At 42.3% G+C, this 14,719-nt stretch overlaps 1 protein-coding gene across 2 annotated transcripts; it reads left to right on the top strand.

The window, feature by feature from the left end:
* Positions 1 to 1,860: 1,860 nt before the first annotated feature.
* sgpl1 (sphingosine-1-phosphate lyase 1) lies at positions 1,861 to 13,969 on the top strand. 2 transcript variants are annotated; one of them, XM_062401686.1, is made up of 14 exons: positions 1,861 to 2,015; positions 5,618 to 5,783; positions 6,339 to 6,406; positions 7,176 to 7,323; positions 8,085 to 8,164; positions 8,360 to 8,488; positions 8,975 to 9,063; positions 9,170 to 9,278; positions 9,357 to 9,455; positions 9,546 to 9,692; positions 9,908 to 10,146; positions 10,263 to 10,409; positions 10,510 to 10,630; positions 11,911 to 13,969. In XM_062401686.1, the coding sequence occupies exons 1-14, from the start codon at positions 2,004 to 2,006 to the stop codon at positions 12,052 to 12,054; spliced, it is 1,698 nt and encodes a 565-aa protein (XP_062257670.1). In that variant the 5' UTR covers positions 1,861 to 2,003; the 3' UTR covers positions 12,055 to 13,969. The 2 variants fall into 2 exon arrangements, with proteins under 2 accessions (XP_062257670.1, XP_062257672.1); XM_062401688.1 differs by lacking the exon at positions 1,861 to 2,015 and adding an exon at positions 5,062 to 5,177.
* The last annotated feature ends 750 nt before the right edge of the window (positions 13,970 to 14,719 follow it).

Genomic DNA, 14,719 nt, shown 5'->3' with positions numbered 1-14,719 from the left:
GTATCTAACTTTTTAATATGCAGTCAAGACTATTTTCTGGTCACAAACAGTAAACAGACTAACCTCACTGATGTTATTCATCAACATGGTGGTTACAACATAAAATCAACTACTATAATCAGAATCCTGGTTCTTTCTAGGGTTAATGCGAGGGCCTAACTGACCTGAGTGGAAAAGTTTACTTATTCTGGTTTCACAGTTTCAGTCTCTAAGCCTAAATATGTAAGTAGATTAGCAATCAAATGATTGATTAATTGCCAATTAAATGAATTTGTGTGCTGTCCGGTTGAAACAATGTATTTTCCAACTTGTTACACTAATAAGTCAACAAGTTTTGTTCAGTTAAACTTAAGGATCAAATATCCCCACAGCCTATAGCTGAGTGAAATTGTTCCACTTTCCTGGAGTTTCCAGGTGCCATGCCATCACAATATTAGGAGGATAACCACTGACAGTATTGCCTTCACATTTGAACCGGCACGTAGAAGAGTGGAAGTCGCCTTTCAGCCCCAAATCATCTGTATGGGTCATGATGTTTTGGAAGAACAACACAAGAGGGTCATCTGGGAAATTTCAGTGTGTTTGGGTTTAGAAATTAATTATCTAGTTAAATTAAAGACTTGGCAGGAGAAATGAAACACTCACCAATTATGTATACCCCACCAAAACATTCTATATGGTCTTATGTTTCATTAATCAATATGTAAAGAGGAAATGACTGCTTGCTTCTTTTATTCAAACTATTATTATTATTGTTATTATTTTCCTTTTTTGTAGGAATCTTATGTGGAACCAGGGGTGGGGGGGGGGGGGGGGGTCAGAATGTTACAAAGTTCACCCAAAAAGGAAAATTCATGCATAATCTACTCACCACTATGCCAATGGAGGGCTGGTGGGAAGTGTTTGAGTCCAGAAAACGCTTCTGGAGTTCGATACAATTGAAGTAATTGGTGAACACTTTTTCAAATGTAACATAACAGGCCTCCATACTGCTCCTGTGGTATCATCCAAGTTTCAGTAAGCCCCGACATTCAATTTCGACTTACAACGAGGTAATTTACACCATGTATTAAGCCTAAATGTACTCTGATACTCTCCACTGGATCACAGTGGACATTTAGGCTAAAATCATGATGTAATGTACCTGTTTAATCGGGACTGTGAATGTGGGTTGCGTTTGGTTGCTTCACTGGGAAGCTGGGTCAGCTCCTCATCACACTCTGCAAGAGCGCTGCGGTTTTGCTTTACCGTGCTTTACTTAGCTTTTTTTTGCCTTGGCTTGTTGTAAGTGTCAAGTCAGTGTACACAGCCAGTGTATCTCAGATGTAGATATAAAGGACCCATTCTGGGGTAAAGATTCACTATTGAAAACATCACTAGGATTATATTATATTCAATGTCTTCCAATAGCTCCCTTTCACTTCAATCTTACACACTGGACCTTCAATCCTCATCTGCACGCAGTGTATTCCAACTGAAAGTGCACATTGTCATCATCACATGACTCGGTGTTGATGTGCGTGTGTGTGAACTGTTCTATGCTGTACTTGTTATTGTTTGGTTATTATTCAAATTTACTCCTCAGACACGTCCGGGGTGGTTGACTTTATGAAGCGTCCGTGAACGCGGCCTCAGCGCTTTCCTAACTCACTCAGTTGTGAGCGTTCAAACGCGCGTCGCTTCGATTTGTTAAACAATAGATCTACAGCACATGGAGAAACACACTTCTCCACCAAGAGCCCGGTCCACGTTGTTGTCAGATCTGCACATGCGCATAGGGAGCGCAGCTGTGTGCGGTCGCTGGCTGCTACTTCCTGGATGCTTGGGTTAGCTTAGCACCGTGTGTGTATGTGTGTGTTAGTGTGTGTATGTGTGTGTATGTGTGTGTGTGTGTGTTTGTGTGTTAGCAGCATGAGAGGACTGGAGGCTCCGGGCAGCAGGAGGTGACTTCACCGAGGAGCACACGACAAACAGACGTTTCTGACGGAGCTCAGCTCGACGCCATGGATTACTGGGTGAGTGAGGGTCTGTTCTCCCAGGGAGGAGGTGACAGGGGAGCTGGGAGAGGAGCTGGGAGAGGAGAGGACATGTTTATCAGCAGGGAAGTGAAGTGTCTCATGTTGTCCACACTCACTGGTCCGTGTTATCCCAGCTTAACAACACCTCACCTACATCCACACTGACCACTGGAGTCACACACTTTACACTTTACACAATAACAACACAAGAAGGTGACGCTGCTGCCTCTGTGGAGCTTCACGCGACATTTACCATAGGTCAGTTTCTGTGTACCTTCCTTTTAGAAACGAGTACAGCTCCTTCCTTTTGTTTATTGCACCACTCGCAGTTTAAAATAGAGATCCTGTTCAACACAAACCAGCAGGAAGCTCAATACAAATCAGTGATCACACTGCTTTGTGGGGTTTTCCCTCTAAAGCTACACAATCCACTTTTTATTATAAAAAGGAAGATCGAATAACAAGTGTTCTGGGTGTTGCAACTCTTCAGTCCATCCATTCTCCATTTCTCCCTCTTTCCTTCCAGCTGGGATCCTTGTAGTGCAGATTTGGTCATATAGGTTTTATGGAGTAAATGAATAGTAACCCCACCTTCTGACGCACAATCAACTTTTGTTGATAAGTAGACATGAAGTCATCAGACTGATGAAAAAAGTAGTTTTCTGAGACACAATGATACAAGATGAACCTTAAGCCTGACGCTGTCATGAGTCAGGAGCTGCTCTCAGACATCCACTGAACTCCGGAGATCCCCAGGGGTCTCTCTGGAGGCAGCACATGTGGCAACACAGTTGTCCAAGTGAGAGCCTCCGGACTTTCTGTGGACTTTCTCCGGCTGGCCCCCTAGTATAAGGTATAAAGTCAGCAGAAACCCTGATAAAGAGACTCTGCCGGCAGTTCAAGAAAACCTTTCCAGACACCACGGCTGTAACCAGAATGGCACTCAGAAGTGCACATGGTCCAACAGCAGCTTTAGATTCAACCAGGCAGGAACGAATTCCACACCTATCAATTCCCTAAAGAGGCCTGTTTTTTCTTCGTCTAGATCCATGAAGTGTTCTCTGGTAAATCTGTGAAAGTGCTGAAAAACACAATGTTACCTTAGAGTTGTAATGAAGTGGTAAGAAGGTCCTGAATCTACACCAAGGTTTTATGGATTCTTCCCTGACCCTCACCACATCCTTCCAACACGTTTCGTGGTAATCAGCTCAATAGTTATCAGGCAATTCTGCTAACTTACAAACAAACAAGGCTCCTTATCAGCAGTCTACTTATGAAACCACATTTGAATTGGATTTCCATTTGGATCTGCACCAATTTTCACACTCATAAATCTCAGTCAGTAAAATAAACTTCCTGCATCTACCACCTGATTCAGATCCAGATCATTGGCAGGAATGAAATTCTTCATCTTTGAGCCAACACAACTTTACAAAGTAGAAAGATGGTTAAATCACAGGGCATAATAAATTATAAATATTACAAAAGCATTAATATATGTACCACACATTTCTATTTATTCTTTTGCATCTTTTTTTTAAACTTTAGATTGCTTTTATACCTGCTTAGGAAATCATAGCATTAAAATGACCTATTTAGCTGAATGCTATGTAATTTGGATCTTCTTTGCACTTGTCTTGTGTTGTGTTGGTCTGAATTTTCTCTATAAAACTTGCAGTGTATTAGGTTTAGTTCAGAAGCAAATGTAATCAGTATTTACTTGGGTGATACCCCGCCCCTCCACAAAATTTCATGGAAATCGGTTTATTAGTTTTCACGTTAACCTTCAAACTAACTAACAAAGGCAGACGTAGACATAACCGCCTCGGTGGAGATAATTATTCCCTCCTGAATGATCTCTCTCTTTGACTATTTGCCGCCGTGGGTGTTGTGGTGCTCGCCCTCTGTTTTCCCCTGATGTATCCAGGAGCAGCAGCTACCTCACAGTCACACCCAGTACATTTCCATGGGAACATGACCTCCTCTGTGGACAACAGCAGCTCTCCTTACAGAATAGCCAAATGTTGTATGAGGGGGCGCGAAGGAATGGGCGTCCACTGAGCAGGACAATACTGTTACGAGGGTCTTTTGTGTGGAACGGGTTTAAGTTATCCTGAGGACAGGACAAGGGTGGGTGGAACCTGGAGGCATAGACATGGAACATGTGTGGGATAGAAGAACGAGGTCTGGAACTCAAAGGGGGGGGGGCAGACAAGACATTTCGAGAACCCCCATGTAAACTCGTTTCATTGGCCGACGCGTGGCAGCGATCAAAGACGGGGGGCTTTTATTTGTAAATAATTCCTGCTGTGAAAACTCAGGTCAGGCCTCCCCTCCTGCAGGTAAATGGCATATGGTTGTTCTCGTTTCTATGCAGCTGATCTTGTCAAACCTGTATGAGAACACGTTAAACCAAGGCACTGGTATGAACGTTTCATTCTGGGCAGATGGGGGGTGGACTCCTGTGTCTCACATCCAGCCCTCCGTTACAAATTAATTTACAAAACAAAATCATCATGAAGTTGCTCTGCACAAACATGTCTTAGCTCACTATAATATGATATTATAATATATAATATTGATAATTGCACTGTTATGCAGCACTTACAGCGATTACTTAAGATGTCGACTTTTGAACCCTAAGCTTTCTTCCATCTGATAGTGGCTGAGGTGGAAGGAACAGGTCTCGCTGCTATCACACTGCCTGTTATTGTGTTGTAAAAAGCACACAGTGCAGAGATAATGAAAAGATAATTCAGCTTTACTTATGAAATAGCATCCAGATGTCATTTCTATTTAGGCTCAGTATGATCAAACTCAGGCTGAAACACTCTTTGTGAAATATTGCAGCATGTATCAGGTGATCAGCCTCCTGAGTACGGCATAGCTGTTGTGTATTATAAGACGAACTTCCTCTCTTGTCTGGTCATGATAGATGATTGCAAAACATCCCCTCAGCCGGCTGGCGGCACGTGTTGTTTTCTGGCTTTAAGCTCTGGGAGGAGCCCAGTGATAGTGAGCAGTTAGCTGAGGGCGTTATCTCACTCTCACCTGGAGAACAGAGAACGACGGTGTGTTCTCCTGACGGTCTGAAGAGCTGCCGGCTGTGTTAGTGTGAGGAGGGAACTGAGCTCTGTAGGTCTGACCATGTCCGACGATGTAAGTACCACGGTTTCGGTTTCGGGTTATTTTACACAAGTACCATTCTGTTTCATCACTCTAATTAAACTTCCTTATATCTGCTCAGAGATACACAGGGTCATGTGAAAAGCTGTAACTTGAATCAGGCGTCTTGTCTCGAAGGTTTCTCACAATAAAATCATTGAAATTGAATCGTTGCATAATTAAAAAAATAAATGGTCATGATGGCGTAAAAAAATGACTCACTTTCATCCACACAGTGACCACTTCCCCATAATGACATGGGAAAACACGTGACAGATGTATTTGTAGAAATAGTTTCTACTTTTTCGTCCTTTCTATTTGTTGAATGATCAGTTTTATTGTTAGAGGTCAAACTTCTCCTGTGAAACTTAACCGTGACAGTCACTTTGGAGCAGCCTGCAGTAACCGTGACACTTGTGTGCCTCTCTGTTCAGAGTGCCTTGGAGGTGTACAAGGAGATGGTCCTGCTCTACCTGGAGGAGGGCCGGCGGCACGTCAACTCTCACTGCGCCGACCTGGAGCCGTGGCAGATCATCGGGGTGACCGTCATCTCCACGCTGGGAGCTGTCTGGGTCAAAGGCTTCCTCTTCCAGCAAGAAAGTAGGTGGTACACAGGCACAGAGTGGGGTCTGCTGAGTCACACATGAAAGGAGACAAAAATCTCCTCAAGCTACAGAGACCATGATCACGAGGCTTTCACTGAGTCATACAGTAATTTGCAGTCAGATTCACTGCACTGTTGACATCAGGTTTAACCTCTGATGTCTGAGCACTTAGGTGAATTGTTTTTTCCCATGAAAACCTTTTTTAGTTGAAGTTTTCCTCTGGTACTGGACTTGTCCCTCTAGGTTGCGTGACTGAGAAATACCCTCAATCAACAAGACTTTCTCGATCCGCTATCAATCGATCAATAGTTGAATTCCTCGGCAACGAGGCCGTCTCGGCCCATTGCACTTCAGCTCTTAGCAACGGAGCTTTGGTCAGAATGGAGGGAACTGGCCCTGTGTGCGTGTGTCAGGGCAGAATAAAATGTGTCAATGCACTTCTCCATGTCACGACTTGTGGTTACAGCTCACAGTCAGCTGATTAATATCTGTGGTTGCGTGTGTTTCCCCACAGCTGCTTATTTGACTCTTTTTTTTTTTTGTCTGATAGGTCTCGTGTCGCGAATCAAGAAGAAGTGCTTTCGACTCATCAGAAAAATACCCTTCGTTGGCGGAGCGGTGAGTTTCAGCGGTTCGGCCGTTCCTCCTTTTCCCCCAGCAGATGTGCACTGACTCTGTCTCCGTCTTCATGAGTCACTCTTGGATGAGTGTTTGCAGCAGGCGGGGGGGGGGTAGTTTTAGACCTTTGGCACACTTTGCATCACGTACTGGTGATAACACTCGGTTACTTCTGGTCATCATGTCAGCAGTGAAGAACTCACTCTCTGGCTTTATCAAAAATTGTGTTGCTAGCACGTAGGACACGTTGTCATGCTCAGTCTGATTTTGCGCGGGGTGTCGTAGAATCTGAAAAAGGAGTTTTCCTCAATGGGGAAAATTCATGTGAATGCAACAAGTCAGATCAACCACTCGAAATGTTGGGTTGCCAAGTTTCTGATGTCATCACTTACAAAAATATTTTAAACTGGGCTCTAAGTAGTAGCTTTCAATGTCAAATTTCACTTTTGGCACTTGCAAATTGCACATCCATCTCTCACTAGCTCCTAACACAACTATTTAGCCAAGACAGACGTTTTTATGGTTAATTGCACATTTTAGATTATTTATGTCTGTATCATCTGAATCCTGTTTTTTGCTCTTTGTTATTATGCATTCATTAGAGAGTTGGGATGTTTAAATGCTCTTAACACACGAGTACATGTCAATTTATTTTCACAGCCTCCATTTCTTCTGTCCGACTTCAAAGCAATTGAACACACAGCGACCTCACAACTCACAAAATGGGACATTACTTTGAACTAACTCTGCCCTCTTCTCTCTGTTACAGATTCAGGGTCAGCTGAACAAGGCTTTGGACGACATGTCTGCCAGCCTGTGCACTTTGAAGAACGGGATGAGCTACACTAAACAGTTGCCGTCCAAAGGCCTCTCTCAGAGCCAAGTGCTGGACAAAATCAGAGAGTACGAGACTCTGAGTAAGTCCTCCCTCTTTCCCCGGCTTCGCCTGATGGTTCATTAACTTCAGAGCCGAGTCCCCAAAGAGTTTCTCATCTGTTCTTGTGCCAATTTGAAGGAGGAGGAGATTTTTTTTAGATCCCAGTGTTCAGAAGGTCTTTCTCATCTGAACTTTTTTGAGAAAACCAGTGATTTGTTTTGTCGTTTAAGTTTTTATCGGGGCAGCTCTGTTGCAAAAAGGTTCCTGGTTCAAATCCTTTTTGCGTGGAGTTTACATGTTTCCCCCGTGTTTGTGTGGGTTTTCTCCAGATTTCTGCGGATTGGAGACTTTAATTTGACCGTAGATTTAAATGTGAATGGTTGTTGGTTTCTGTATGTTGGCCCTGCGATACGCTGGCGACCTGTCCAGGGTGTACCCCACCTCACGGCTAATTTCCGCTGGGATTAGCTCAAGCTTCAGGATAAGGGGTATAGATGGATGGATGGAAGTTTTAATTGATATTATTCAGCTTCCATTCAAATGACGCACATCATCAAAAATAATGGAAGGAAAGCAGAGCAACACAAACAAACAAATAAAACACACAAAATGGACAATAACACAATTTTAGATCATTCTATCTAAAATGAATGTCCTCAAAATCTGTTACTACAGATTGCTCCTGATTAACAGGAAGATATGATTTGCAGGCGTGTTTAAATATTGCTTGTGCCTAGTTCATTGTGTTTACGGAGTATTATGAAACCCAGTGATTCCTGAACAGATTGTGTGTCGTTGCAGATGAGGTGCCGTGGGAGAAGGGATGTGTTTCGGGGGCAGTGTACTGGGGCGATGAAACCCTGACCAAACTCCTTGTGAAGGTTTGCATCTTTGTATTTCTTTCTGGACTTTGACATTCTGAAGCCTGAATATTCAGGGGCAAATCTGAAAACGCTGGTGTTGTTTACAGTTAGTTTTTTTTTATAAGTGATTAACGACTTATATGTGATTAACAACCTTGTTTGTGTCTGTAACCATATTTATGCAAACCTGTGTATTTTTTCTTTTGCTTCAAGGTATATGGAGATTTTGCATGGAGCAATCCACTTCACCCAGACATATTTCCAGGCGTTAGAAAGATGGAGGCCGAGGTTGTTCGAATGGCCTGCACGCTTTTCCAGGGCGGACCTGAGTCCTGTGGAACTGTAAGTCACCACACAGAAAGCTGTGTCTCAATTCAGGGGCTGCATCCTTCAGAGTACCACCTGGAGGCGGTCTGCTCTAAAGAGGAAATCACTAGCTCGTGCCGCCCTCGCTAACAACAGAGCTAAAGTAGAACATGATGTGGAAGTTTTACAGCACCTTGGTTTTTTAACATGTGTACCATTAGCTGTTAGGTTGTGTGATACTTAGCATCACACATATCATTGCTCTCCGGTGCCATTACCTCTTTGAAAAAGGGTTTGTCACCGAAGTGCATTGACTCCCGGGATAGGTTGGGCCAGGAAGGGTCTACCTGTTGGAGCCTTTGATTCAGGGAGAGCCTGGTCGCGCTGTTGTGAGGCAGTCAGTCTTCAAATGCAGCCTAAGAAAGATGCAGCCTCTGAATTGAGACACCGCTTATATACAAAATGCACAAGCCAGTTAAACATGGACTTCATTTAACTTATATTTACCTCTGCTTTGTTCAGGTCACTTCAGGGGGAACTGAGAGCATACTGATGGCCTGCAAGGCGTACAGAGACATGGCGTATGAGCGAGGTGTCAAATACCCTGAAATGTAAGATGAGCTGTATCAGTTACTGGCCTGTGTCGAGGCTAGCTTTCAACTGTATTTCCCACAGAAGTTCTAATAGTATTTTCCTGTTTTGATCAAACCTCTGCAGCCTTGCACCTGTGAGCGTCCACGCGGCCTTTAACAAAGCGGCACATTACTTTGGGATGAAGCTGGTTCACGTTCCCCTCGACAAAAAAACAATGAAAGTAGACGTGAAGGTGAGAAAACGGCATTGAAACAGACGCTGTGCTATTCTTAGACACCAGTTCCTCCCTTATTGTTCCTTCTCTTTCAAGGCCATGAAGAGAGCCATCAACAAGAACACGGCAATGCTCGTGTGCTCAGCGCCGCAGTTTCCTCATGGAATCATGGATCCTGTTGAGGAAGTAGCCAAGGTCAGCAGTGAAACGTGTTCCCTCTGAATGGGCTTCTAACTGAAGAAAGGGAAATCGCATCTCCTGACAATTTCCTTCGCTGTTTTGCAGCTGGCGGAACGCTACAACCTCCCGCTGCATGTTGACGCGTGCCTCGGAGGTTTCCTCATTGTCTTCATGGCCAAGGCTGGTTATCCTCTCGCCCCGTTCGACTTCAGGTTAAAGGGTGTTACCAGCATCTCTGCAGACACCCACAAGGTAAGGAGTTGCTCTTTATTCCTGTTTTAAAACTAATAAACAGATTTTATTTAAAGAAGATTAAGATATATAACAACAAACTCTGACTGTAGACATTGTACCATGTGTAAATCAGTACTCATTGAAGTCATGTGTAATCTCCTTGGCTCCAAGCCATATTTTCTGTAGTTATTTTAATGCTGCATTGTGTATATACGTGTGACTTTTCTCTCCAGTATGGCTACGCCCCTAAAGGTTCCTCAGTGATCCTGTACAGCGAGAAAAAGTACCGCCATTACCAGTACTTCGTAGCTCCGGACTGGCAGGGCGGAATCTACGCCTCGCCCTCGATAGCGGGCTCCAGGCCAGGAGGCATCATCGCCGCCTGCTGGGCGACCATGATGCACATGGGAGAGGATGGATACTTAGACGCCACCAAGAAAATCATCAGCACAGCTCGCAAAATCACAGCAGGGTAAGACGCTCAGATCGACCCAATACAAGAAATTCTGAAACCCTGATTCATCTTTATCACGTTTTTTTTAATTTACATAACTTTCATTTGCGGAATTTTTTTCCCCATCTTGACAGAATCTGCAAGATAGACGGCGTGTTTGTGTTTGGGAACCCAGAGGTGTCAGTGGTGGCGATAGGCTCGGATGTTTTTGATATCTTTCGTCTGTCTAACGCACTGACGACGAAGGGCTGGAATCTGAACACACTGCAGTACCCATCCAGGTACATGGAAAACAAATGATAGTCTTTTTTACAGATTTATTGGTGTGATAAATACATTCACTGGTACCAACTAACAACTGTACGTGCTCATCTTTCCCAGTATCCACATTTGTTGCACAGTTCTGCACACAAATGGGGAGGTCGCAGATAATTTTATTCGTGATGTCAAGGAGCAGGTCGCCATCATCCTGAAGAACCCCAAAGAGAAAACCACAGGAATGGTGAGATATCTCTGATTCCACACCCGACCAATTTAGATCCCAAGTTGATAATGTTCATTTGTTGTTGACATTGTCAGAAATGTGTGAATTATATTATATTGAAAGGAGTCTCTTTTTTTAGGCCGTCCTGGTGACATACATGAGGGAGTCAGAATGTTAGAATATAATTTATACAACAAAATTAGTAACTGTTAACTTAGAGCTAAAACTGAATTAACATATCAGTGATAGACGACAACTGAATACTGTTGAAGGTGCAAAGCAGTTGTATTGGATTAATTTAACAGTACCAGAGTATCTGATATGGTGCACAAGTTTAGTACATTGGTATTTATTTAATTATTACCCTGTATAGCTCTCTGTCAGAGCTGGTGAACTTTAACATTTTCATAACAATAATCTGTGAGCCCATCGGCTATTATCTGATGAGAAAATTAGGCCAAGAGATAAAGCCTTTATGGGTGTGTACGTGTGTCACATGGTGGACAAATTCATACCTACTGTCCATGTAAAGTACAGTTTCCAGTTCTACAGTTCAAAAAACACATCATTTTTAACTGGACTGAGCCCAAAGTAGAGAATATTCTTTTGTTTGTGTTTAACATTTCGCATCTATAGTATAAATGAGGCCAAACTTAAACAGTAGCTGTTGGTAAAAGTGGAATTTCGTTTTTCCACCATGTGCATGTGTTGTTGTTGGGTGTCAGTTTTAAATGGGGTGGAAACTCCACCCTAGAGACACAAACCTGCATTGTGCCTTCCAGTTTGTTTGGAGCGCAACGCTGAATGAAACAATACCTTCAACTGAATATCCGAAATAAAAACAAACCCCATGGAGCGTAAAGTCCTGCACCAAAAAAACTAGTTCACATTAACCAGGTTTTTCCTTCCATAAAACAAAGAGTGTCTCGTTATATTGAAGAAACTCTGTTTTCCCTTGTTTTATTTTTACTAACGGTGACCTACACTTTCTGAGAATATCAGCATCTAGAATGTCCATTAATCGTCTCAAACTGTACATCCATGTCTATTACTGCAGACATGAAGATCTACAGTAATTCAGCATAGTTCTGCTGCTTTGCACTTGACAATATGTAAACAAGTTGGGTGTCGTGTTGTAGCCCACAGCTAACTCACTCACTCAAAGGTAATATTAAACTTCATGTTTACAAGCCCTGAGGCGAAGTGAGGTGTGCAGTTCCACACCTATAGACCATGATTATCTGCTGTTATCTAAACTGTGCGCTTGTGAGCTCAGTCATGTCCTCCTGCTGTTTCAGGGAGCGATCTATGGCATGGCCCAGTCCATCCCAGACAGATCCATGGTGACAGAGATCTCCCAAGGCTTCCTGGACTGTCTCTACAGCACAGAGGTGCCCAAGACAAGCACCAGCCACATGAACGGCAACGGCAAAGCTCACTGAAACAGGATCGGGCCCCCGATGCCCGACTGCATGCTCGCCTCTCCCCCAAGAGCTCAGAGTTATCACTCAACAGTTGCCTTATCTTGCACACCTACAACACATGAAAACACCTGTAAACATCTGTGAAGCACAAGCCATCTTCATTTGGGGCAAATCGTTGTAACACTGTCCATTAACAGTACAGAGAAGTGACAGATTCCAAACACGATTTTGTCATTTTACTTGATTAACTCACTGTCGTGGAAGAGTGTGAGTTGTTTTATGTTTCTAATACTCATTTCAATGGTAACTTTTGTTAAATGCATCTATCTCTCACAATCTACAGTGATTTCACCATGACACCATTCCGTTTTTATTACAAACTCCAGAACATTTCAGCTCACCCTCCCCGCTTCTAAAGTCTGTGATGACTCAACAAAAACAGAGGCCACTGAAAGCTTGTTAGAAACGCTGTGCTGCCCTCTAGCGGGACATCTGGTGCACTGCTCTAGACTGGCTCTGCATGTGGAGTTATGACTCAGGCTTTTTGTTATCCTCATCACATTATCTCTGGAATATAGCATGTGGATTTTAGATACAGGGAGAAAGATTTCGATAGTTGTAGCTTTTAAAGTCATTATGCAATATTCAAAAAAGAAATAATAACCACAGCAGGAAAACATCAGCCACTTATTTTAATTATTAATTGTTCTCAGACTTCCTCACAGCAGTTGGCTTGTAATGGACATGAATGAAAGTTAAAATGTTTTATCAGACTGGATTGAAGGCCGTGGTCGACTGTTTATTAGCAATTAGCAGTAGTAGTAATCTGCAGTCTGCCTCTGTGCTACATTGTTTTAATCATTTGTCTCCTAATTCAATCTACCTCAGTTTCTACTCAATGCAAAAGATTCATCCACTGAAACACATTCTAACAGGGTCACTGTTTTTTCCATTAATCCAGAATGTTCAGGCATTTAATAAAGTGTTCTTAAATACACGGGTGCATCTAAAAAAAATTGAATGTCGTGGAAAAGTTAATAAAAATTGTATTAGGTAATGTTCTAGATTTATTAGCCGCACTTTTCAAAATATTCAAATATTTCTTAAAATCAGTCAAAAAAGGTATTTACAATCCAGAAATGTCCAACTTCTTTAAAGTATGTTCAATAAAACACAATACTTTGTCAGAGATTTCACGATATTCTAATGTGAGATGCGCGTGTCCTCATGCGAAAAGCAAACAGATATCCCCTGTGAGGGAGGTCTCTGTATGAATGTGGATATACACCTTCACTTAAGGCTAATAACCTAACAAAGCATACTATCACACCAAAAGGACCTTGTCTGTATTTCATGTGCTTTCCTAATATTGCTTGTTGAAATTGTGTTTCCATGAAATGACTTCCATGTTTGTGCAATACGTAACTTTTCCTTTTTATGAATGAGTAACGAAGGGGAATGCTCCACTATTAATGTTGAAGAGATGCGTTATATCAGAAGCTTAGTGTTGAATGGTGGCTCGTCAACCTTGTTGGTGTAATTTAACCATTTGTGTTTATTAGACACTTCATTTGTGAGTCTTTTTTTTCTTTGTGAAACTGTGTTTTTACTTACGGTTATAAAAGAGATGAGACATGAATGTATGTAGGTTATTACATGTGCAGGGATTTTTTTCCCCTCCATCTTTTAATCATTTGCCTGGTTGTAAGACTGATGACAGAAGACAGACCGTAACCCGCCCCCCCACTAACGGTTGAAGCTCCTACTATCCATCCATTCATCCTTTAATACTGCAGCCTGTGACAGGATGTAAAAACTTATCCCTGTGCAAAGAAGACAAGGGCTTTTCCAGCAATGACTCATTCATGCTTTGGAGACAATTGTGATGATTGAATGGCCAAGAAATCTCTTTGAAATAAAAACTTTTAATGAAGATTCCTGTGTGAGCAGTCATTGTCAGAATTCCTCTCCAGTACAGAAAACATCTCTTGTACCTTTGTAATATAATGTAGTGATCATAAGCATTAACCTCTCGGCAGTTTCTCTAATCATGATCAGGTATTTGGCTTCAAGACAACAGAGACTTCATTAAGGTTAACTGATCTTTCAGACAGGGCAGACAATGAAGTAACATTTTTAAGTGTTTCAATATTGATTGAGCTGTCCATGAAGTACTGGGTCGTATTGTACTGTCGAGTAGGGCCCGACTGATTGATGTGAGCCATTCACTGACAACAGTATCACCGTTCTTTTTCTGATATGAACGATATGGAAAATAAACAACGAAGAAAAATCTAATTATTTTCCTAATTTGTGCTAATAAGTCCTGTATATTTGGTTGGTTATGTTTTCACCTCTATCGCTTGTAAGTGAGATTGCGCAACAATTACTTGACAGATAACCACGAAAACCTGGTAGAAGGCGCGGTATTGGTCAGGGAGGAACCCTAATAATAATGGTTTCCCTGTTAATCTAACATTGTGAGATGGGGTGTTTTTTTCAAAAGTTTTAGCATTTCCCAGGGAGTAATTCATGGATCCAGCTCATTTAAGGAACTGTCGATAAGTGTGGAATATTGGTCCAGCTTGATTTAATTTAAGGGGACCGTCAGGCCTCGATGGAGGCATGCCCTCTACTTCTAGTTTTTGTCTTTTTAGTTATTTATTAAAAGGATTATGGATAG

This window comes from Platichthys flesus, chromosome 12, assembly GCF_949316205.1.
Source record: "Platichthys flesus chromosome 12, fPlaFle2.1, whole genome shotgun sequence".
In the NCBI taxonomy this organism is placed as follows: Eukaryota; Metazoa; Chordata; class Actinopteri; order Pleuronectiformes; family Pleuronectidae; genus Platichthys; species Platichthys flesus.
This window is presented reverse-complemented; position numbering and strand designations above follow the sequence as displayed.

Excerpts from the sequence above, each read along its gene's own strand:
- sgpl1 (XM_062401686.1), top strand. Across the intron at positions 9,456-9,545 it reads CTGTTGAGGAAGTAGCCAAG|CTGGCGGAACGCTACAACCT; the intron begins GTCAGCAGTGAA and ends GCTGTTTTGCAG. Across the intron at positions 10,147-10,262 it reads GCTCGCAAAATCACAGCAGG|AATCTGCAAGATAGACGGCG; the intron begins GTAAGACGCTCA and ends CCATCTTGACAG.